The 24,640-nt window shown below is 42.8% G+C and overlaps 1 protein-coding gene across 9 annotated transcripts in view; it reads left to right on the top strand.

The window, feature by feature from the left end:
• The window catches only part of mapk8ip3 (mitogen-activated protein kinase 8 interacting protein 3), a 68,314-nt gene that overhangs the window by 22,070 nt on the left and 21,604 nt on the right, over positions 1-24,640 (top strand). For 7 of the 9 annotated variants that reach the window (XM_090192918.1, XM_090192917.1, XM_090192914.1 and 4 more), the window contains exons 4-17: positions 5,228-5,298; positions 5,462-5,553; positions 6,152-6,175; positions 10,345-10,402; positions 11,284-11,518; positions 11,785-11,887; positions 11,966-12,084; positions 12,862-12,873; positions 13,327-13,344; positions 13,991-14,048; positions 14,491-14,643; positions 14,721-14,784; positions 22,137-22,288; positions 22,547-22,603. In XM_090192918.1, coding sequence (XP_090049044.1) covers positions 5,228-5,298; positions 5,462-5,553; positions 6,152-6,175; positions 10,345-10,402; positions 11,284-11,518; positions 11,785-11,887; positions 11,966-12,084; positions 12,862-12,873; positions 13,327-13,344; positions 13,991-14,048; positions 14,491-14,643; positions 14,721-14,784; positions 22,137-22,288; positions 22,547-22,603 — 1,216 coding nt within the window. The remainder of the gene's footprint in view (positions 1-5,227; positions 5,299-5,461; positions 5,554-6,151; positions 6,176-10,344; positions 10,403-11,283; positions 11,519-11,784; positions 11,888-11,965; positions 12,085-12,861; positions 12,874-13,326; positions 13,345-13,990; positions 14,049-14,490; positions 14,644-14,720; positions 14,785-22,136; positions 22,289-22,546; positions 22,604-24,640) is intronic. The other 2 variants (XM_090192913.1, XM_090192912.1) reach the window with 2 other exon arrangements.

Raw genomic sequence — 24,640 nt, 5'->3', positions numbered from 1 at the left:
TCTCACCCCATGTTCCAGAATGGCTTTTTTCCCTTTATTCAGATTACAACCGCTCACTTTTGGTTATTTGAAAACTAAATAAGTTAGCGGTGGTGCGCGCTAATAGCGTTACAATCGGTGACGTCACTCGCTCTGAGACCTTGAAGTAGTCGTTTTCCTTGCTCTTCAAGGGCCGCGGATTTTGTGGAGCAATGGGTAACGATGCTTCGTGGGTGTCAGTTGTTGATGTGGGCAGAGGGTCCCTGGTTCGAGCCCGGTTAGGGGACGGACTAAAGTTAAGCTGTTATAACACCATATAAATTGCGAAATAGTTGGTAAGGGATTTTGATGTACCGATTCCATGGCACATGGTTTATGAATTGACATTCAAAACTTGCAATCAATATAATGTTATACAATCTTCTCAGCTCTGCAGATTTTGTCAGCGAGAAGGCGGAGTCATTTATTTTGGAACTGTCCAGATGTAGCTCGTTTTGTCACAGGTCCAGGGATGGCTGAAGAATTGCAACATTTACCTAGAGCTAACGCTGCAGATAGCAATACAGGGTGATTTGAAAAGTCAGTCAATCGATCAACAATGAGATCAATAATGATTTTAGCAAAAATGTTTAATTTACAATCTGTAGAAACTATGAGAATAGAAAGGTTCAGTACTTTTGTGAAGCCTCACAGCACAGTTAAAATAATGGCAAATAGTAATCCGAGATGGGAGGGGTTAAATGGAGTTGAAGGGTGGGACTAATAACAAATGTAAAACATACGGGGTCTGTAAAATGTATATAGGTTCAGAACCTTTGAAATAGCACAGTTACAAATATATGGTAAATAGAACATCAGTAATAGAGGTAGGCCAGGACTAAAAACAAAAGAAAATATATCTATTGTAAAATAGATTGTCTGTAAAATGTGCATAGTATGTATAAGCTGGAAGTAGAAGCCTAAGTGTTATTGTTTATTAGTTTACTCCAATTGGGGGAGGGGTGGTAGGGTTTGCAGGGAATAATAAAATAAGGTATTGGTACGTGGAGTGGAACAGGGAAATCCAAGAGCAGACTCAGCCGAGGAAACTGTGATGATATTACAACACAGGGGGGAAATGGAGTGCAGGCCAGGGGAAGCTCTGGTGGGTTGCAGGAAACCAGGTACGGAGGCTGAGGTGAGAGGGGTTGGGACAGGGTAAGCAGTTCGAGGGGAATCCAAGGAAGTAGTGGATTGTGGAATCCAGGACAGAGTAGCAGGATGACGAGACGTGGGACTGGAGACAGGGACCAGATTCAGAGCGGGCAGAACTGTAGCGGAGAGGAAAACAGCGTCAGGCAAGGAAAACTGGCATAACAGGTCCTGAATAGTAACAAACTGCTAGAACTGTAGACTGACTGAGCAGAGATAACGATCTGGCAGCGTGGAAGTGGCAGTCCTGAGTATTTGTAGAGGTCTTGATTATGGAACAGGTTGCAGCTGGTGGGGATCTGCTCTGACTCTAGCATACCTATCTCCGCCCACACAATCACACACACACAGAGAGAGGGAGAGGGAGAGAGTACTGGGGGAGTGGCGGCAGGTCAAGGAGACACAGGATGAGCAGTAGAGGACGTTGCAGGAGCAGATGTGACAGGTATATTTTTTTTTTAAAGTGTGTGTGTGTGTGTGTGTGTGTGAAGATGTTGACAAGATTATAAATATGTATTTTTTATTGAAATAATAATTGTGTCCTTCAAACTTTGCTTTCGTCAAAGAATCCTCCATTTGCAGCAAATACAGCCTTGCAGACCTTTGGTATTCTAGTTGTCAATTTGTTGAGGTAATCTGAAGATATTTCACCCCATGCTTCCTGAAGCACCTCCCACAAGTTGGATTGGCTTGATGGGCACTTCTTAGGTACCATACGGTCAAGCTGCTCCCACAACAGCTCAAGAGAGTTGAGACCCTGTGACTGTGCTGGCCACTCCATTATAGACAGAATACCAGCTGACTGCTTCTTCCGTAAATAGTTCTTGCTAATTTGGAGCTGTGCTTTTAGGTCATTGTCCTGTTGTAGGAGGAAATTGGATCCAATTAACCCGTCGTCCACAGGGCATGGCGTTGCAAAATGGAGTGATAGCCTTCCTTCTTCAAAATCCCTTTTAACCTGTACAAATCTCTCACTTTACCACCACCAACGCACCCCCAGACCATCACATTGCCTCCGCCATGCTTGACAGATGGCGTCAAGCACACCTCCATCATCTTTTCATTTTTTTTTTGCGTCTCACGGATGTTCTCCTTTGTGATCCAAACACCTCAAACTTAGATTTGTCTGTCCATAACACTTTTTTCCAATCTTCCTCTGCCCAGTGTCTGTGTTATTTTGCCCATCTTAATCTTAGCTTTTTATTGGCCAGTCTGAGATATGGCTTTTTCTTTGCAACTCCGCCTAGAATGCCAGCATTCCACTTCACTGTTGACTTTGAGACTGGTGTTTTGCGGGTGCTATTTAATGAAGCTGCCAGTTTTGTGAGGTGTCTGGTTCTCAAACTAGACGCTCTAATGTACTTGTCCTCTTGCTCAGTTGTGCACCAGGGCCTCTCACTCCTCTTTCTATTCTGGTTAGAGCCAGTTTGCGCTGCTCTGTGAAGGAAGTAGTACACAGCGTTGTACGAGATCTCGCATGGAATAGCCTTCATTTCTCAGAACAAGAATAGACGGACGAGTTTCAGAAGAAGGTTCTTTGTTTCTGGCCATTTTGAGCCTGTAATCGAATCCACAAATGCTGATGCTACAGAAACTCAACTAGTCTAAACAAGGCCAATTGTATTTATTCTTTAGTCAGGACAACAGTTTTCAGCTGTGTTAACAAAATTGCGTTAGGGTTTTCTAATGATCAGTTAGCCTTTTAAAATGATAATTCAAGTTTATCTAACACAACGTGCCTTTGGAACAGAAGAGTGATGGTTGCTGATAATGGGCCTCTGTACGCCTATGTAGATATTCCATTAAAAAAAATCTGCCGTTTCCAGGCCTCCCGGGTGGTGCAGTGGTCTAAGGCACTGCCACCAGAGATTCTGGGTTCGAGCCGGCCGCGACCGGGAGGCTCATGGGGCGGCGCACAATTGTCCCAGCGTTGTCCGGTTTAGGGAGGGTTTGGCCGGCAGGGATATCCTTGTCTCATCGCGCACTAGCGACTCCTGTGGCGGGCCGGGCCCAGTGCACGCTGACCAGGTCGCTAGGTGTACGGTGTTTCCTCCGACACATTGGTGCGGCTGGCTTCCGGGTCGGATGTGCGTTGTGTCAAAAAGCAGTGCGGCTTGGTTGGGTTGTGTTTCGGAGGACGCATGGCTCTCGGCCTTCGCCTCTCCTGTGTCTGTACGGGAGTTGCAGCGATGAGACAAGACAGTAACTACTACTAATTGGATACCATGACATTTTTTTAATTCTGCCGTTTTCAGGAACAAAAGTCATTTACAACATTAACAATGTCTACACTGTATTTCTGATCAATTTGATGTTACTTTAATGGACAAAAAAATAAAAAATTTCGCTTTTCTTTCAAAAACAAGGACATTTGTAAATGACCCCAAACTTTTGAAGGGTAATGTATATGTATGTATTTGTGTGTATGTACACCAAGCTCTGTCAGGAGGAATGGGCCAACATTCACCCAACTTATTGTGGGAAGCGTGTGGAAGGCTACCTGAAATGTTTGCCCCAGTTAAACCATTTAAAGGCAATGCTACCAAATACTAATTGAGTGTATATAAACTTCTGACCCACTGGGAATGTCATGAAATTAATAAATGAAAAAAAATCGTTCTCTCTACTATTATTCTGACATTTCACATTCTTAAAATGAAGTGGTGATCCTAACTGACCTAAGACAGGGAATTTTTACTAGGATTAAATGTCAGGAATTGTGAAAAACTGAGTTTAAATGTATTTGGCTAAGGTGTGTGTAAACTTCTGACTTCAACTGTATATAGTTACCCCAAAAATATACTGGGGATTGTAAATGATGCAGACTATTACATTGATGGAAGCAACAATCTATCCGCAATATTAAAGCTGATCCACCCCCTAATAAAAAATACATTTAAAAAAAACATGACTTCAACAAGTGTTAACTAGACTTATTAACTAGAAGTACTCTGACAATTTGATTTTGACAATGCCATTTGCCCACTACATGGGATAAACAGCTGCAGGTGATTACGCTGTATCTAATGGCATATGCAGCGAGACAGTTATGCCCAGCAGTGCGATGGATCAGACTTTGTTTACATAAGACAACACATCGATTCGGCATGTGTTTTTCCGTTGCTCATCAGTCTTTAATAACTAGAACTATTCTAACCAGAGTGAATAGTACCTCAGTAGTAAAATACTGTGTACTATTACTCAGAGCAAGAACTACTTTGACCAGAGTGAGTGTGTACTTCTCAAAACTAGCATACTGTAAGTGTGCATTAATCAGAACTAGCACAACTCAGAACTAGCACACTGTGAGTCTTCCCTTCTCAGAACTACCACACACACACTGTGAGTCTGCATTACTCATAACTAGCACAATGTGACGGTGCACTATTGACAGCCAAGCACAAAGTGCATAGCCCAGCACATAGTGACTGTGCACTATTGTCTACCTACACTGTGGAGGACTACACATAGCATACTAGCACACATTGGTTTTGCACCGTGAAGAGCTTTGCATGTAGTATTCAAGGACACGGTATAGCCTGTTTTACACTTAACCCACCATGAACGGATGAGCCAGTGCATGTTCTGTCTTCTGTGGTCAATATGGCTTAATAGGGTTTTGCCTCTGACAGCAAACAGACTCACATATTCAATCAATGAGGAAATAGGCCTGCCACCATTTAGTGTTTCAAAGCAGACCAGCTTTAATTTAAAAAAAAATATTTCACCTTTATTTAACCAGGTAGGCTAGTTGAGAACAAGGTCTCATTTACAACTGCGACCTGGCCAAGATAAAGCATAGCAGTGTGAACAGACAACACAGAGTTACACATGGAGTAAACAATTAACAAATGGAGAGCACCATCACACTATCCACTGTCCAATATGGAGCCATGTCCAGCAAGTCCTGGACTAATAGACACTTTCAATGGAGAATCTCATTTGAACAGGTTTTTGTCCAAGATCTGTGTCCAGGAAACCAGCCCGAAGTATATAACCCACAGTTCTGTTGCAATATGAGGCTGGTTGACTCTGATTCTGTTTTTCTGGGTTTCAGTCACGCGTCTGGAGGAGCGTGAGTCAGACATGAAGAAGGAGTACAACGCTTTGCACCAGCGACACACAGAGGTAGTAACAGCCGTGTGTGTGTGTGTTTGTGCATGGGAGAGTTTAGTATCTGACTCCATACTAGCTGCTAGGTTTGTATCTTGATGTAGTTTGGCTGGTACAATAGAATCAAGTCAATGGTATTACGTACAGCTTCCTCACTCATCCTCTATCTTCCTGTCAGATGATTCAAACATACGTGGAGCATATTGAGAGGTCCAAGATGCAACAGGCAGGGAACAACAGCCAGCCAGAAGGACCAGGCAGTGGACGGACGTGAGTGGCTGACTTAAAAAAAAAAAACATTTTCATCAGAAAACGTTATTATCCCCCAGTGAAGAATTCCATTGAGCAGCATACAGACAAAACAATACAGTTCATACAACAACATAGATATAATATAATTAGTTGTGACCTTTCTGGAAAGTGTGCATGGATGGGTGGGTGTGTTGGTGGGAGTGTGTGTGCAGGGGGAAGAGTATAGAAATTGATCCTGGCATAGCTAGTAGTAACAACTATGCTGAGGTATTGGTATGTGGTTTGTTGTGCTTGGGTTTAGTGTGCTGTAGTTGTGTTGTGCTGTGTGTGTTAGCCTGTGTTAGCTTGTTTTGTGACCAGTGATGTAGTGGTTTACCAAACAGGTTAGTAAAAGATGATCGCTGTTTGTGGTGAGTAAAATAACACTCCCTATACTTTCAATGCCCTTTTTCTGCAGAAGGTGGGTAAATGCTTGTGCAAAATAAAATATTTCACTAAACAAAATGTATGTGTGTTTACCCCCCACTACACCACTTGTGACCTGTTTGGTTTCACTCTAATCACCATATGTCTGTCTCGTTGTCTCACTCTGTGCTCGTGCTGCTGTGTTGCACAGTCAACGCCACGTGTGGAGGAAAAGGTAAATCACTACCCCCAAAAACCTCTTTGCCTCTTACCCCCCCCCATCCCTGTCCCCTCAATCCCAATCTCATTCAGTGTTTGTCAGTCTTGGTCCTGAGTATAGGACCCAGGTTCAAATACTTGAAAAATAATTTTAAACACTCAGATTTTGTTTGAGTCTCTTTGGAACTTTTCTATTGGTTTATAAAGCCAGGCAAGCTGAACCAGGCTCAGATATTTATTTCAGTAGTGCTGAGCGATTAGTGATTTTCGAAGTCTGTTCGGTTTCAGTTCGGTTATTTATTTTTTACATTAAAATGAGGTTTTTAATGGAGATGCCAAAAATAGTGAACATTCAAGTGCCAAAACATTGGAAATATTCCATTGTCTCTGTCAGGTCCACAAATAGAGAATTGTTATTAAATAATTAAATATTTCAGTTGTGTATATTACTTAGTTTTATTTGACGACTTTATAATTTTTCATTCCTTAAAGTCAGCATCTCGTCTCAACTGCTCAGGCAGTAGCAGCCAGCAAGACAACCATCTAACGTTATCTCTGTTCTCACCATACTGTGTTGTCTTTAGTCATCCTATTTAGCTAGGCTAGCCTGCCTAAGTATGCTGCAAAACTGTCAGACGAAATCATTTGAATAGTTCTTTAAAGTAGATAAGGCATACTTTCACAAACTTTCTATCCCTCACTCTCGTCATTGTGTTGTCTACTATCCTCTCTCTCATGCGGTGGCGAATGCGGTCTGTGTGTATCTAACCTAATGTAGCAGGCGTAAAAATGTATCCGAACCAGAAAAGAACAGGCACAATGGATTATGGCCATTGTAGTTAATTACCACATTTCTGAGCTGAGCTAGGTTGATTATTTGCTTAATGAAAACTACAACTCCCTTCAGCCCAGCATCCCATATACAGTGCCTTGCGAAAGTATTCGGCCCCCTTGAACTTTGCGACCTTTTGCCACATTTCAGGCTTCAAACATAAAGATATAAAACTGTATTTTTTTGTGAAGAATCAACAACAAGTGGGACACAATCATGAAGTGGAACGGCATTTATTGGATATTTCAAACTTTTTTAACAAATCAAAAACTGAGAAATTGGGCGTGCAAAATTATTCAGCCCCTTTACTTTCAGTGCAGCAAACTCTCTCCAGAAGTTCAGTGAGGATCTCTGAATGATCCAATGTTGACCTAAATGACTAATGATGATAAATACAATCCACCTGTGTGTAATCAAGTCTTTGTATAAATGCACCTGCACTGTGATAGTCTCAGAGGTCCGTTAAAAGCGCAGAGAGCATCATGAAGAACAAGGAACACACCAGGCAGGTCCGAGATACTGTTGTGAAGAAGTTTAAAGCCGGATTTGGATACAAAAATATTTCCCAAGCTTTAAACATCCCAAGGAGCACTGTGCAAGCGATAATATTGAAATGGAAGGAGTATCAGACCACTGCAAATCTACCAAGACCTGGCCGTCCCTCTAAACTTTCAGCTCATACAAGGAGAAGACTGATCAGAGATGCAGCCAAGAGGCCCATGATCACTCTGGATGAACTGCAGAGATCTACAGCTGAGGTGGGAGACTGTCCATAGGACAACAATCAGTCGTATATTGCACAAATCTGGCCTTTATGGGAGAGTGGCAAGAAGAAAGCCATTTCTTAAAGATATCCATAAAAAGTGCCGTTTAAAGTTTGCCACAAGCCACCTGGGAGACACACCAAACATGTGGAAGAAGGTGCTCTGGTCAGATTAAACCAAAATTGAACTTTTTGGCAACAATGCAAAACGTTATGTTTGGCGTAAAAGCAACACAGCTGAACACACCATCCCCACTGTCAAACATGGTGGTGGCAGCATCATGGTTTGGGCCTGCTTTTCTTCAGCAGGGACAGGGAATATGGTTAAAATTGATGGGAAGATGGATGGAGCCAAATACAGGACCATTTTGGAAGAAAACCTGATGGAGTCTGCAAAAGACCTGAGACTGGGACGGAGATTTGTCTTCCAACAAGACAATGATCCAAAACATAAAGCAAAATCTACAATGGAATGGTTCAAAAATAAACATATCTAGGTGTTAGAATGGCCAAGTCAAAGTCCAGACCTGAATCCAATCGAGAATCTGTGGAAAGAACTGAAAACTGCTGTTCACAAATGCTCTCCATCCAACCTCACTGAGCTCGAGCTGTTTTGCAAGGAGGAATGGGAAAAAATGTCAGTCTCTCGATGTGCAAAACTGATAGAGACATACCCCAAGCGATTTACAGCTGTAATCGCAGCAAAAGGTGGCGCTACAAAGTATTAACTTAAGGGGGCTGAATAATTTTGCACGCCCAATTTTTCAGTTTTTGATTTGTTAAAAAAGTTTGAAATATCCAATAAATGTCGTTCCACTTCATGATTGTGTCCCACTTGTTGTTGATTCTTCACAAAAAAATACAGTTTTATATCTTTATGTTTGAAGCCTGAAATGTGGCAAAAGGTCGCAAAGTTCAAGGGGGCCGAATACTTTCGCAAGGCACTGTAGTTCTGGACTTAATTTATCTGGTCAATGATTTGATTTCTATCTAGAGAAATGGCACTAAGAAAAAAATATATAACTCGATTTCAAGTAATTGAAACGACTATGGTCAATTAGTTGTTTGTAATAACAACAAAAAAACTAAAACATGGTTAATCGCTCAGCACCTTTTCAGGTATTTAAAAACCTAGCTCTGCTGGGTATACAGGCGTTTGCTCAAGCCCAGCACTAACACACCTGATTCAACTACTAGGGGGCTTGTTGATTAGTTGAATCAGGTCTGCAGACACTGTGGTTCCCAGGACTAGGACTTGATGATCACTGCCCTGGCTCCATTGACCAACCAGCCTCTCCTTCTTGGACTAGAAGTTCCCCTGCCCCCACTACTTCCCAATATGGAATGACCCAGAGTTCGTGCCTTTGTCCTTTACCTTCTCCTCTATCACCAACTGTTTATGGTCTGTCTGTCTGTCTGTCTGTCTGTCTGTCTGTCTGTCTGTCGCGCAGCTGAATCGAGTGGAGACGAATGGATTCGGTTCAGTTAGTTCATGCAATCGTCCTGATGAGCCCTTCCCAGCTCGCTAGTTTATGCTTGTGGCTAGAAACTTCAGCGAGAATTTGAAACTTGTCTGCCGAAGTCGGGACTTGGAATGTATTCAGAATCATTACGTTTTTATCGGAGTAATATATATTTTTTAAGTAGACGTTAATAGCTTAGTTGTACTTATGTATTGCATATTGTTTTTTTGTGGTGTGGTTTTCATATAAGCCCTTGGGCTTCCAACCACACCTGCGCACCGTTTTTTTTGTTTTAATTTGTTTTTATCTGTATTGTTGTTTTCACTTGTTTGCTTTGGTGGAAAAAAGAAGAAAAAAATGTTGCCGACAAACTCTCCCCATTGAGCAGTAGACTGTATCACGGTGACATCCATATGGTTACTACCAATTTTACACATTCTTTTTCATGTAGGCTGTTATCCTACTCAAGATAAAATCAATTGGGATGGAACAAATTGCCCATGTGATACAGCTACCCTGTGGTAAGCAACTCACGTCGGCAAGCCTTGATACCACATCGTTGCACTGGTCATTCGCACCGGCTTGACTGAACCCAATCCACTCGTCTCCACTTTACTCTCAGTTGCGCAACATACAGTACGTCATCAATTTGGGCAACAGGCGAGTCCATATAGTCTCTCCCGTTTCTCCATAATATGGATATATTGTGTCATATTATGTTGGTCTGGTTTAGTGTCAGTCTGTCCAGTAGCTGGCTTTGTGTGTTGTGCTTAATTCAGGGGATTTTCAGTTTTATGTTATGCAACCCCAAAGTTAGCTTTCACGTCTCTCCAGATACCTAATGTACAGTATATTATCTCCCACCCTCCCTCTCTATCTCCCCCTCTCTCTGCCCCTCCCTCTCTCTATCTCCCCCTCTTTCTGCCCCTCTCCTCTCTCTTCCCCCTCACACCTCTCTCTCTGCCCCTCCCTCTCTATCTCATCCTCTCTCTTCCCCTCTCCTCTCTTTCCCCTCACCTCTCTCTCTGTCTTTCATTCTCATTATCTTTTTCTTCTCTCCCTCAAACCTTTACCCTTCCCCTCACCTCCTCTCCTCCCACCCCTCCCCCTGTCTTTTCCCCCAGCAGCAAGGTGGAGCGTCCCCCGTCATTGAGCTTGTACCCCAGTGGAGAGGGCATGGGAATGGTACGTGGGGGTCTCGGGGGGGGGGGGGGACCAACGTCTGACAGGTCAGCGAGCTCAGCCAATCCCACCACACCTCTGGCTACCAGGTATGATAGAGGCTCTGTCCCAAATGGCACCCTATTCCCTTTATAGTGCACTAATTTTGACCAGAGCACTATGGGCCCTGGTTAAAAGTAGTACACTATAAAGGGGAATAGGATGCCATTTGGGACGCACTTGGACACTCCCCCTGGACCTCACATCTGCAGAACACGTCATGCCTCACGTCATGCCACACCCACCTTCATTCAGAATCATCCAGACACATCCCTCACGCCTGCTTGTGTCCCTTGTCTTCCAAGGGCCTTTCTTTGTGGTGTTTGTCGATTGTTTTTTATGGCAGTGAGTGTAATGAAGACATGACATTGTATAAACAGATATGAGGAATACATTAATATTAGGACAAATATTACATTCAATTTGTGTAATTTCTTTTCACTTAAGTGCTTTTTTCTACAATACTAGAACATAACTTAGCTTCTATCGTCCCATTTGCACCTGTCTTTACATCCCGTTTCACGTGTAAGGCTAAGTGTGATGCTTTGTTACTAAGTCTATGCGCAAGATTGTAAGTATAAGCAAGATCGTGAACGATCCTTGCAAGAGAAGATCCCTGGCTTCTCTATTCTCCACCCTTCAGCCTAAATGTGCACTTGCATACTCTCCGTCATTGATTTTAAAGCATTGGCTTGCTGCAAACATTGTCTGGAGGGAGTTTCCACCATTGTTAAATCCATGAAGGGAAGTGTACACTTTGGGAGAAGGGGGAAGAATCGGGATGCAGCCCCTCTTTTACAATATAACCCCTTGACCTCTTTAACCCCTGACCTCTGATGCCCCAGGAGGATGGTTCCGAGTCGGACTCGGTGGCAGCCACGCCCAGTAGCACAGGAAGTAAGTCCAACACGCCCACGTCCTCCGTCCCTTCCGCCACCGTCACGCCCCTCAACGAGGGCTTCCTCCCGCCCGGCGAGTTCGACCCAATGCATGCTGTAAGCCGCGGCAGGAAGAGTGCTAAACGCCTCAGCAGAAACATGGAGGTGCAGGTCTCCCAGGAAACCAGGAACGTCAGCATTGGTGAGTGTAAAGTATAGTTACACACACACACACACACACACACGCACCCACGCACACACACTTAACATGAGTGGTTCATTGTGTGATCAGGGCCTGTATCATAAAGTCCCTCAGAGAAGGAGTGCTGATCTAGGATCAGGTCCCCCCCTGTCCATGTAATCTTATTCATTATGATCTAAAAGGCAGAACTGATCCTAGATCACTCCTATTCTGAGATACTTTGTGAATACGGTATTGAGTGTGTATGATATTCTATCTGTACTCAGGTATGGGTAGCAGTGATGAGTGGTCAGAATTCCAAGAGATCATCGATTCCACCCCAGAGTTGGATATGTGTGTGGACCCCCGTCTTTATGGTGGAGGAAACAGGTAACACACACACACACACACACACACACACACACACACACACACACAGCAATGATTAAATATCAGTGCGTGTGTCAGTCCTTCCCAGGGCATCGTGAACGAGGCATTCGGTATCAACACAGACTCCCTCTACCATGAGATCAAGGATGCCAAGTCTGACATCATCGGGGATGTTGACGCTGGGGCGGAGCTACTAGGTAAGCCAATCAGAGGAGTGTGGTATATGCAAATGAGCTATTGGAAGACAGCGTAGGCCAGTCTCTGGTGATGTTCCAGGCTGTCTACATTGTAAACATTGCGTTGCATTAACCAATGGTTGTGTGCCATGTCATCGACTGCACAGTCGTGTGTCAGATTGCTATTTCAAATTATGTGGTGAGCTGATATGTTAAACACCTATCCAGCATTGTGAGTTCTGGCATGCGTCTGGAACCCGACCTGTGTCTGCACTAAGCAAAGAGTCATTGGGAATAGAAGCTGCGGTGCTTAGTGCTAAGCTGGTGGGTGCCCCAAACGCCTCAAAAAGAGGAAAGGGTTATTCCTGTGAAATATGTTTAGCTTATTTTTTTTGTATAAATGTCACAATTAAGCACTATGTTTTGAGGCTGTGTCACCAGCTGTGTCACCGTTGCCATAGCACTGGCTGGCTCTGAACTTTAACCCTACACACGGCGGAATGTTCACCACCACCCCACATTCCCGGCAGCTCCCCCATCCTCCACTGCACTGCAAAGCACTCTAGGATATCTTGCACCATGGCTGCAGTCCCCATTGATTTGATATATTTGAATGGTTGATTTTACAGGGCAAGCTAAATTATTCTTGATTTAGTCTTGGTTTACTTTCTGTTACTGGGTTTAGTTGACATAGCTTTATGATTGGTTTATTTCATTGCGATCATATTAGTTTATTGACCCGTGACCCTTCTCTATGCTTCCTCTCTCCCTTCCTGTGTATGCTGGACACGCCCCTAGGGGAGTTCTCAGGTGTGTATCTGAACCCTCTCTTTCTCAGACACACACATACACACACACCCCTGCCTCCCATCTTCCAATACATGAAGTTCCACGGTGTGCCTGTAGGCTTTACCCAATAACACTGCTGGCATTCCAGGCCACACCAGTTGTTTTAAATGTTGATCTAGTCCAGATAATGCTCTTTTTGATTGGTTGGTCGTAATGTTACTAAGCTCAACTGAACCCTGTGGTCAATAAAGGTAAATCTCTCTGAGTTTAAACTGACTTCTAGTGTTCTCTGGTCTTGGACAGGTCCAAGCTCTCTTTTTACTCTCTGAAGCTTTAGTATATAACAAGTGCTTATCAGCATTCTCTCTTCCCTCTCTCTTTTATCTCACCCCATCTCTCTCTCTCTCTCTCTCTCTCTCTCTCTCTCTTTCTTTCTTTCTCCTCTCTCTCCCTGTTTCTCTTCCTCTCTCCCAGTCCGTGATGATTTTTTCGGTAAGGCTCCCTCTAGCCTTATTCAGCATCTCTAGAAGGTTGCTAATCTTCCCATGCTGTTGTGTCTGTCTGCGATGTCTCGTCTTTGCTGTGTTCCATGTTGTGATGCCATTTCCTATCTGTTCCTCTGCTGTGATGTCACTTCCTCCCATTTCCTGTTGGCTGTTATTTGAGTCTGGCAAGCTTTTTTTTTTCTTCTTTTGTATTTGTTTTTCATCTTTGACTTAATTTCAGAGATCTATTCTCCTTTCATTTTAGCATGTCACAGCAAACACACTATCATATCTGTATTTCTTTTGGGCTTTTCTTGGTTTCATTTCAGCTTGCGGAAGTTGGCTTAAACACGATGATGCTCCCCAAAACCTCCAAATGTTCATACATTACTGAAGTAGAATTAATCCATAAAAAGCCCCAGAATTCATATTCAAAGACGATTCATGTGTTCATGAAAAAAAGTTAGCTAAGTTTATAGTTAATGAACACTTGGAAAGTTTGTGAAGTGTTTATAGAGCTATAGAAGAAGTCTGCTTGTGTTCTCTCCAACTGTTTGGCAAGACAGACAGCACAAACAGATCTGGGACCAGGCTAGAAAGAGTGTTGTTAGTGCTAATTAATGCTAACACTAACGCTAGCTGATACGTCACAGGGATGGGCAAGGAGGTGGAGAATCTGCTGACGGAGAACAAACATCTTCTGGAGACCAAGTAAGTGTGTGTGTTTCAAACTTACTCTTGTTTGTTGTGCTGCTGCATATTAAAGATGGTTTGGTGCAAGATAGATTTACTAGGGGGGCTGTTCTTTTGCAAGGGTTGAGTAAAAATAAAATTATTTTGATGAATAGAGAGAGCACACACAGACATGCAAGGGTGTGTGTGTGTGTGTGTGTGTGTGTGTGTGTGTGTGTGTGTGTGTGTGTGTGTGTGTGTGTGTGTGTGTGTGTGAGAGAGAGTAAGACACGTAGAGAAAGTTTTTTTTAAATGTTTTTATTTAGTTTTGTCAATTTTTTTTTGAGGTGGGGTTACAGGTACAAAAAAAACAATCAAATAAATGAATGCAAGATGTCCCCATCCATCTGCCCGTCCTCCCTCCCCACCTGGAAACCATTATTGAGTTAAGCAGTATTGATTCCCATTTCTATCCATTCAGAAATGCTCTGAACATCGTGAAGAACGACCTAATAGCCAAAGTGGATGAGCTCTCTGGGGAGCATGAGGTGCTGAGAGAGGAACTGGAGGCTCTTAGGACCGCCAAGAACAAAGTAGACACAAAGGTTAAAGAACTGGAAGAAGAGCTGAAGAGGTGAGGGGTGTTGGGAGTGTGTGCATGCGGGCATAGTGTGTGTGACTTTGGACTCTTATGACTCTTTGCCTCTTCAGGTTGAGAGCAGAGGCTCTGACTCTGGGAGCATCTCAGGACTCCAAGGATGAAGGAGGAGAAGATGTGAGTAAAACAAACAAACAAATAAACAAATTTACATTTAGTCATATAGAAGACACTCTTATCCAGAGCCACATATCACGGTTATAGAGTCATAAGATAGGTTTCCATCCAATTGGCAACAGATTTTCATGCGAATATTCTAAAATATGCTTCCATCGGAGATGTGTTTCCATCAAATTGACTTGTTGCGGATTAAAGGCTATGCGTGGTGACTTAGTGCACATAAAACACACTTTTGCAGTTAAACTCCCATGAACCAAAGAAAAATACAATTTAAATGGGTTTCCATCACATTTTCAATTCTACTGATGGTTTTGTGACAAATTATTTTTGTTATATTGCGAATGTGCCCAATCTGGTCTTGGCACATGCGCTCTAGCCAATACCTCACAGACACAGTCTGGGAATAGCCTACAACATGATGAGATTATTATGGACAAAATAGCGAGATCGATCATCATGTTACCAGAATAAGACCCTAGATATTTATTGGAGAGGATCATTAAGCTCATCAATGTGGACTTTCACCACTCTGTGAAGTTCATAACTTATTTCATTTGTATCCTAATAAACTGCATGCTTTCCCGAGTCGTAGTGGGAGGACCACACAACACATTATCGCGTGACTCCAAGTTTACTTCGATATGAAGCAACAATTTCATAGATTTTACTGAGTTACAGTTCATTTAAGGAAATCAGTCAATTGAAATATATTCATTAGGCCTGAATCTATGCATTTCACAATACTGGGAATACAGATATGCATCTGTTGGTCACAGATACCCTTAAAAAAGTTTATGATAGAGAAATTAACATTCAGTTCTCTGGCAACAGTTCTGGTGGACATTCCTGCAGTCGGCATGCCAATTGCTCACTCCCTCAAAATTTGAGACATCTGTGGGATTGTGTTGTGTGTAACCACATTTTTGCACAAAACTTGAGAGAAATTAGCTTTTTGTGCATATGGAACATTTCTGTGATCTTTTATTTCAACTCATAAAACATGGGACCAATACTTTACATTTTGCGTTTATATTTCTGTTCAGTGTATATCATTATTTACTCATAAAGGCGTTTCCACCGCCTTTTCTTGCATAATTAATTTTACAGACAGAAAAATATCTCACTTTGTCTAGCGTATTTTGTTTTGTCTACATTTATCTACATTTGCTATTTCCATCAGGCCTGTGGTGCAATTGTTTTATCCGACATGTACTTTACGCGCATTAAAAGGTTGGATGGAAACCTGGTTTCTGTAGGTAACATTTTCTTTAATAAAGCAGAAAAATCTAGTAAGAAAAGACTAGTGTGGTGGAATTATTGTAATAAAAAATGAGAGACTTTTAGATTTCTTCAAAACAATCAAACTTTATTATTTAATTACTGCAGTAATGGAGCTGGTTGGTAATCACCCCTGGAGGTGATCACTGAGAACTCAACGAGCTGGTTTGAGCCACAGCGTTTTATAGCAAAGTCCATCCTCCTTCAGTTTACATGACAAACAACATATGTATGGAATGGGTCACGAGGTTAAGATTTATATGAAAGATACTTATAATTCACAGCAGACAGTATCTTCTGTAAAAACTGTCCGCATTGTGTGGAAACGAGGGTCTGGCCCCCCAACTCCACACTGAAGCCATCTCCCCCTGGTACCCCAGTACAGAAACATTAACTCATGTCAGTGTTAAATCCCCCAGAGGCCCACTTTCAGGTCACACAGACACAATAGAGTTATAAGAACTCTCTATTCTGTTGCATAAAACAACCATTTGATGCAATTACAGTTTTATAACATGGTCTGCACTTTTGCTTTCACACTAATGCAGCTGGTAGTGCAAGAAAGGCAAGTACAACAGTGATTTTTTGTTTTTTTTCAAATGTAGAATTACTGTAGTTGGTGGTAGATTTGTTGTATATGGGTTAATCCTGGGAGAATGCCACCTGCCAAATTACTATTGAGATTCTTGTGCCAGTTTTCTCTGTAGAACTGACCTTGGTAGTTTGACAGAAATGCCTTTGCAGGAGCCCTCAATCCTAATTGAGCTCATATGAAATTCACAACCGCATTTCACATACCTACCTGTTCAACTAAGATTAGCTAGGGCAGGGGTTCCCAATTTGTTTTAGCCCACGACCCCATTTTTATATAAAAAATGTTTTGCGATCCCACCATGTAACAAAGTGATGTAATCAACAGTCAATGTTTTTACTTCTACTTTTGACAGTATTTCAATCTACAGGAAGTATGGTTTGAAGTGACTGAAATGCATCAGAAAGGTATTGGGAAGTTCAGAAGGTCACCAGGCAATAATTTTGTGTGATCTTGTTTATATATTTTATCCCAGTCTGATTTAGTACCGGGTCTCATCCACTGTTCTGATGAGTCCTGCGTGGCTTGTTGGCATTGTAGAGTGGCACACATATAGTGCATTCAGAAAGTATTCAGACCCCTTCACTTTTTCCACATTTTGTTACGTTTAGAAGCTATGGCGGTCATGAAACTTTGTCAAATGGTGATTGTCAGGCAAATAACTGCCAGTCTCACGGTAATTGACTGTTAATTATCATGAACACATTTAGCATCTCCTTCCTTCCACGCATAGCCTACATTTTAAAAAGTCTATTATATCCATGTAATATAGCCTACACCAGTGGTTCCCAAACTTTTTATAGTCCCATACCCCTTCAAACATTCAACCTCCAGCTACGTACCCTCTCTAGCACCAGGGTCAGCGCACTCTCAAATGTTGTTTTTTGCCATCATTGTAAGCCTGCCACACACACTATACAATACCATTATTAAACATAAGAAGTGGAAGTGACAAAAAGCTCTTATAGGACCAGGGCACAAATAATAATAATCAATAATTTGGCTCTTTATTTAACCATCTTACATGTAAAACCGTATTTGTTCATTGGAAATTGTGAATAACTCACCACAGGTTAATGAGAAGGGTGTGCTTGAAAGGATGCACATAACTCTGCAATGTTGGGTTGTATTAGAGAGAGTCTCAGTCTTCAATCATTTTCCACACACAGTCTGTGCCTGTATTTAGTTTTCATGCTAGTGAGGGCCGAGAATCCACTCTCACATAGGTACGTGGTTGCAAAAGTCATCAGTGTCTTAACAGCGCGATTTGCAACAAGGCGGGATACTCTGAGCTCAGCCCAATCCAGAAATCCAGCAGTGGCTTCTGATTAAATAAAATTTTCACAGGACCGCTTGTTTAAATTTCGATGAGGCTCTCTTGTTCAGATTTTTTTATTTTATTTTATTTTTATTTTTTATTTCACCTTTATTTAACCAGGCAGGCTAGTTGAGAACAAGTTCTCATTTGCAACTGCGACCTGGCCAAGATAAAGCATAGCAGTGTGAACAGACAACACAGAGTTACACATGGAGTAAACAATTAACAAGTCAATAACACAGTAGAAAAAAAAGAGAGTCTATATACATTGTGTGCAAAAGGCATGAGGAGGTAGGCGAATAATTAAAATTTTGCAGATTAACACTGGAGTGATAAATGATCAGATGGTCATGTACAGGTAGAGATATTGGTGTGCAAAAGAGCAGAAAAGTAAATAAATAAAAACAGTATGGGGATGAGGTAGGTAAAATTGGGTGGGCTATTTACCGATAGACTATGTACAGCTGCAGCGATCGGTTAGCTGCTCAGATAGCAGATGTTTGAAGTTGGTGAGGGAGATAAAAGTCTCCAACTTCAGCGATTTTTGCAATTCGTTCCAGTCACAGGCAGCAGAGAACTGAAACGAAAGGCGGCCAAATGAGGTGTTAGCTTTAGGGATGATCAGTGAGATACACCTGCTGGAGCGCATGCTACGGGTGGGTGTTGTCATCGTGACCAGTGAACGATAAGGCGGAGCTTTACCTAGCATGGACTTGTAGATGACCTGGAGCCAGTGGGTCTGGCGATGAATATGTAGCGAGGGCCAGCCGACTAGAGCATACAGGTCGCAGTGGTGGGTGGTATAAGGTGCTTTAGTAACAAAACGGATGGCACTGTGATAAACTGCATCCAGTTTTCTGAGTAGAGTGTTGGAAGCTATTTTGTAGATGAAGTCGAGGATCGGTAGGATAGTCAGTTTTACTAGGGTAAGTTTGGAGGCTTTGTTGCGGAATAGAAAGCCGACTCTAGATTTGATTTTAGATTGGAGATGTTTGATATGAGTCTGGAAGGAGAATTTACAGTCTAGCCAGACACCTAGGTACTTATAGATGTCCACATATTCTAGGTCGGAACCATCCAGGGTGGTGATGCTAGTCGGGCATGCGGGTGCAGGCAGCGAACGGTTGAAAAGCATGCATTTGGTTAATATCGGTAAGTGGACTAGAGGCAGGGCATGAAAGGGATAACGAATCCAGTTGTTTGTGTTATCCGTTTCGGGAAAGTACCTGCGTAATTCCGCGCCCAGCTCACTCAGGTGCTTCGCTATATCACATTTGACATTGTCCGTAAGCTTGAGTTCATTTGCACTCAGAAAAGCATACAATGATGGAAAGACCTGTGTGTTGTCCTTTTAATGCAGACAGAGAAGAGCTCCAACTTGTTAATCATAGCCTCAATTTTGTCACGCACATTGAATATAGTTTGCGGAGAGTCCCTGTAATCCTAGATTCAGATCATTCAGGCAAGAAAAAACATCACCCAGATAGGCCAGTCGTGTGAGAAACTCGTCATCATGCAAGCGGTCAGACAAGTGAAAATGATGGTCAGCAAAGAGAGTAACGGTCAATGTGATTGAGGCCATCACTTTTTAATAGAGACCATCACTCTTTGTTTTCTCATGCAATTGCATAGCCTATAGAAATGTTGCGGAACATGAACTCATGGGCTCTCATGAAGTGTTTGATTCGATTTTCGAATACATTTGCATTGCTGTCAGGGTGATTAGAGGGACAATAGAAGCTCGTGACCACCGGTGTAGCGGTAATACGGTCACCGTAACGGCCCTGGTTACGTTACAGCCTTATTTGAAAATGGATTCAATTGCTATTTTCCCTCATCAATCTACACACAATAGTCCATAATGACAAAGTAAAAACAGGTTTTTAGAATATTTAGCAAATGTATTAAAAATAAAAAAATATCACATTTACATAAGTATTCAGACCCTTTACTCAGTACTTTGTTGAAGCACCTTTGGCAGCGATTAAGCCTCGAGTCGTCTTGGGTATGACGCTACAAGCTTGGCAGATCTGTATTTGGGGAGTTTCTCCCATTCTTCTCTGCAGATCCTCTCAAGCTCTGTCATGTTGGATGGGGAGCATCGCTGCACAGCTATTTTCAGGTCTCTCCAGAGATGTTCGATCGGGTTCAAGTCCGGGCTCTAGCTGGGCCACTCAAGGACATTCAGAGACTTTCCCCGAAGCCAATCCTGCATTGTCTTGGCTGTGTGCTTAGGGTCGTTGTCCTGTTGGAAGGTGAACCTTTTCCCCAGTCTGAGGTCCTGAGCGCTCTGGAGCAAGTTTTCATTAAGGATCTCTCTGTACTTTGCTTTGTTCATCTTTCCCTCGATCTTGACTAGTCTCCCAGTCCCTGCCTCTGAAAAACCTCCCCACAGCATGATGCTGCCACCACCATGCTTCACCGTAGGGGTGGTACCAGGTATCCTCCAGACATGACGCTTGGCATTGAAGCCAAAGAGTTAAATCTTGGTTTCATCAGACCAGATGCTGCCACCACCATGCTTCACCGTAGGGATGGTATTGGCCAGGTGATGAGCGGTGCATGGTTTCCTCCAGATGTGACTCTTGGCATTCCGTCTGGTCACTCTACTATAAAGGCCTGATTGGTGGAGTGCTGCAGAGATAGTTGTACTTTTGGAAGGTTCTTCCATCTCCACAGAGGAACTCTGGAGCTCTGTCAGTGACCACCGGGTTCTTGGTCACCTCCCTGACCAAGGCCCTTCTCCCCCGATTGCTCAGTTTGGCCAGCTCTAGGAAGAGTCTTGGTGGTTCCAAACTTCTTCCATTTAAGAATGATGGAGGCCACTGTCTTCTTGGGAACCTTCAATGCTGCAGAAATGTTTTGGTACCCTTCCCCAGATCTGTGCCTCGACACAATCCTGTCTCGGAGCTCTACGTACAATTCCATCGACTGTATGGCTTGGTTTCTGCTCTGATCTGCACTGTCAAATGTGGACCTTATATAGACAGGTGTGTGCCTTTCCAAATCATGTCCAATCAATTGAATGTACCACAGGTGGACTCCAATCAAGTTGTAGAAGCTCAATTTTGAGGCTCATAGCAAAGGGTCTGAAAATGTATGTAAATAAGTTATTTCTGTTAGTTATTTGTAATACATTTGAAAAAAATCTAAAATCCTGTTTTCGCTTTGTTGTTATGGGGTATTGTGTGTAGATTGAGGGAAAAAAATATTTAATACATTTTAAAATAAGGCTATAGCGCAACAACATTTGGAAAAAGTGAAGGGGTCTAAATTCTTTCCGAATGCACTGTACGTGTTCCTTAGACTCTTATCTTTAAGTGATGGGGTCAAAATATTTTGCAGTTTAAACCATTGAAAAGATAGAGGCATTTGTTGGAAGATAACAGAGACCTCTCTGTTTATTACAACCACATCTAGCGGCTACTGGAGATTCTCTCGCGACCCCATTTTCAAATCAGGTGACCCCTATTTTGGGAAACTATAAGGGCACAAGGCGAAACCAAAATGCAGACACAGGAGGCAGATGGTTGAGCTCTGATATTTATTACGCCAAAAGGGGTAGGCAAAAGACAGGTCGGGGACAGGCGAGAGTTCATAAACCAGGTCAGAGTCAAAACAGTACAAGGGGATAGGCAGGCTCGAGGTCAGAACAGAGTGGTCAGGCAGGTGGAAACAGCGTCAGGACAGGCAAGGGTCAAAACCATGATGGCTAGGAAAAAACAGAGACTGGGAAATAGGAGCTAGTTGACTTGGCAAAACAAGCCGAACTGGCACAGAGAGACAGGAAACACAGGGATAAATACACCGGGGACTAATGGGGAAAACAGGAGACACCTGGAGGTGGGTGGAGACAATCACCAAAACTGGTGAAACAGATCAGGGTGTGACAGAAATGCTGATCTAGGGGCATGTTAAGCTAACTATACCTCTTGGGTTGGCATTGAATAGTTTTCTTTCTGAAAATGTTGTGAAAAATAACATTTCTGATAGCCAGCACAGAACAGTTTGGGGTCAGCAGGCACAACAGTGTAAAAGGGTATGAATATGCCCTCTTTCCTCCCCCTTCTCTCTTCTTCCCTTCTCATCCTCCCCTCTCTCTTCCTCTCTTCTCTCCCCCTTCTCTCTTCCCCCTTTTCTCCCCCTCCTTTTCTCCCTCAGTACTCGTCTCCGATGGTGGATGGGGATGTGACTATGACGCAGCGTCGGCGTTTCACGCGGGTAGAGATGGCTAGGGTCCTGATGGAGAGGAACCAGTACAAGGAGAGACTAATGGAACTACAGGAGGCCGTCCGGTGGACAGAGATGATCAGGTGATGACAGGAGAAGGAGGAGTGGGAGGAGGGGAGTGAGGGGTGAAAGGGAGAGGAACCAGTACAAGGATAGGCTAATGGAGATGCTGTCGGCCGTCTGGTGGACAGAGAGGATCAGGAAAGGCAGGCCGTATCTCCTATATTTAGCATGACAATGACCAAAGACGTTGGCAAGACCAACAGGTCTGGGACCAGGCTAGATATATGCTGCACCCATGATTTATTCCTGCAAAAACATGTCTCTCTCTGACTCCTCAGGGCATCCAGGGAGAGTCCTCAGATGCAGGAGAAGAAGAAATCCACCATCTGGCAGTTGTGAGTTATTATCAGTGGCATGCAGCATAAAGGTGTCAGCATACTTCAGTTCGGCTAGCACCTAGTTTGGCTGGAACCGAACGAGTGTGCTCGCATATTCCCTTAAAAGATGTTCTCTTGAAAAATTAGAGAAAAGCGGCACTAGTTCTGTTTGTCAATTTTGAGACGACTCAAAATAGTCCTAATTAATCTAAGATAACTCAATAAATCAGTCATTTATTTTGACGTTTTTGCCGAGGAGTTCTTAGTTACAATATTATATCTAAACTAAGATGTTTGGTGCAGTATTTTTTTTGTGTTGAAAACGAGTCGTCTCTTGTTAAATGACCACAGACTTTATAGAAGAATCCCTACTGTTGACCAATCACGACGAAGGGACGTAGACTTCGGATTGCCTCGAAAAAATGTTGTGTGCCCGAACAGCCAAAAAACCCTTACCCGAAATCCAAAACGAACAGAAACGTCACAAAATGCCGTCAGCATATACAGTTGAAGTCGGAGGTTTACATGCACCTTAGCCAATACTCTGTTTTTTACAATTTCTGACATTTAATCCTAGTAAAATTTCCTTAGGTCAGTTAGAATCACCACTTAATTTTAAGAATGTGAAATGTCAGAATAATAGTAGAGAGAATAATTTATTTCAGCTTTTATTTATTTTATCACATTCCCAGTGGGTCAGAAGTTTACATACACTCAATCAGCATTGCCTTTAAATTGTTTAACTTGGGTAAAACGTGTCAGGTAGCCTTCCACAAGTTTCCCACAATAAGTTGGGTGAAATTTGGCCCATTCCTCCTGACAGAGCTGGCGTAACTGAGTCTGGTTTGTAGGCCTCCTTGCTCGCACACGCCTTTTCAGTTCTTTCCACAAATGTTCTATAGGATTGAGGTCAGGGCTTTGTTATGGCCACTCCAAAGCCTTGACTTTGTTGTCCTTAAGCCATTTTGCCACAACTTTGGAAGTATGCTTGGGGTCATTGTCCATTTGGAAGACCCATTTGCGACCAAGCTTTAACTTCCTGACTGATGTCTTGAGATGTTGCTTCAATATATCCACATATTTTCCTCCCTCATGATGCCATCTATTTTGTGAAGTGCACCAGTCCCTCCTGCAGCAAAGCACCCCCACAACATGATGCTGCCACCCCCTTGCTTCACGGCTGGGATGGTGTTCTTCGGCTCCCCCTTTTTCCTCCAAACATAACGTTGGTCATTATGGCCAAACAGCTCTATTTTTGTGTCATGAGACCAGAGGGCATTTCTCCAAAAAGTATGATCTTTGTCCCCATGTGCAGTTGCAAACCGTAGTCTGACTTTTTTATGGCGGTTTTGGAGCAGTGGCTTCTTCCTTGCTGAGCGGCCTTTCAGGTTATGTCAATATAGGACTCGTTTTACTGTGGATATAGATACTTTTGTACCGGTTTCCTCCAGCATCTTCACAAGGTCCTTTGCTGTTGTTCTGGGATTAATTTGCACTTTTTGCACCAAAGTACGTTCATCTCTAGGAGACAGAACGCGTCTCCTTTCTGAGAGGTATGACGGCTGTGTGGTCCCATGGTGTTTATACTTGCGTACTATTGTTTGTGCAGATGAACGTGGTACTTCAAGGCGTTTGGAAATTGTTCTCAAGGATGAACCAGACTTGTGGAAGTCTACAATTTTTTGGCTGATTTCTTTTGATTTTCCCATTATGTCAAGCAAAGAGTTTGAAGGTAGGCCTTCAAAAACATCCACAGGTACACCTCCAATGGACTCAAATTATGTCAATTAGCCTATCAGACGCTTCTAACGCCATGACATCATTTTAAACAAGTTGTTTAAAGGCACAGTCAACTTCGTGTATGTAAACCTCTGACCCACTGGAATTGTGATACAGTGAATTATAAGTACAATAATCTGTCTGTAAACAATTGTTGGAAAAAAGTAGATGTCCTTACCGACTTGCCAAAACTATAGTTTAACAAGAATTTTGTGGAGCAGTTGAAAAACTAGTTTTAATGACTCCAACCTATGTGTATGTAAACTTCCGACTTCA

Source organism: Oncorhynchus mykiss, chromosome 12, assembly GCF_057628025.1.
Source record: "Oncorhynchus mykiss isolate SJ-2025 chromosome 12, ASM5762802v1, whole genome shotgun sequence".
In the NCBI taxonomy this organism is placed as follows: Eukaryota; Metazoa; Chordata; class Actinopteri; order Salmoniformes; family Salmonidae; genus Oncorhynchus; species Oncorhynchus mykiss.
This window is presented reverse-complemented; position numbering and strand designations above follow the sequence as displayed.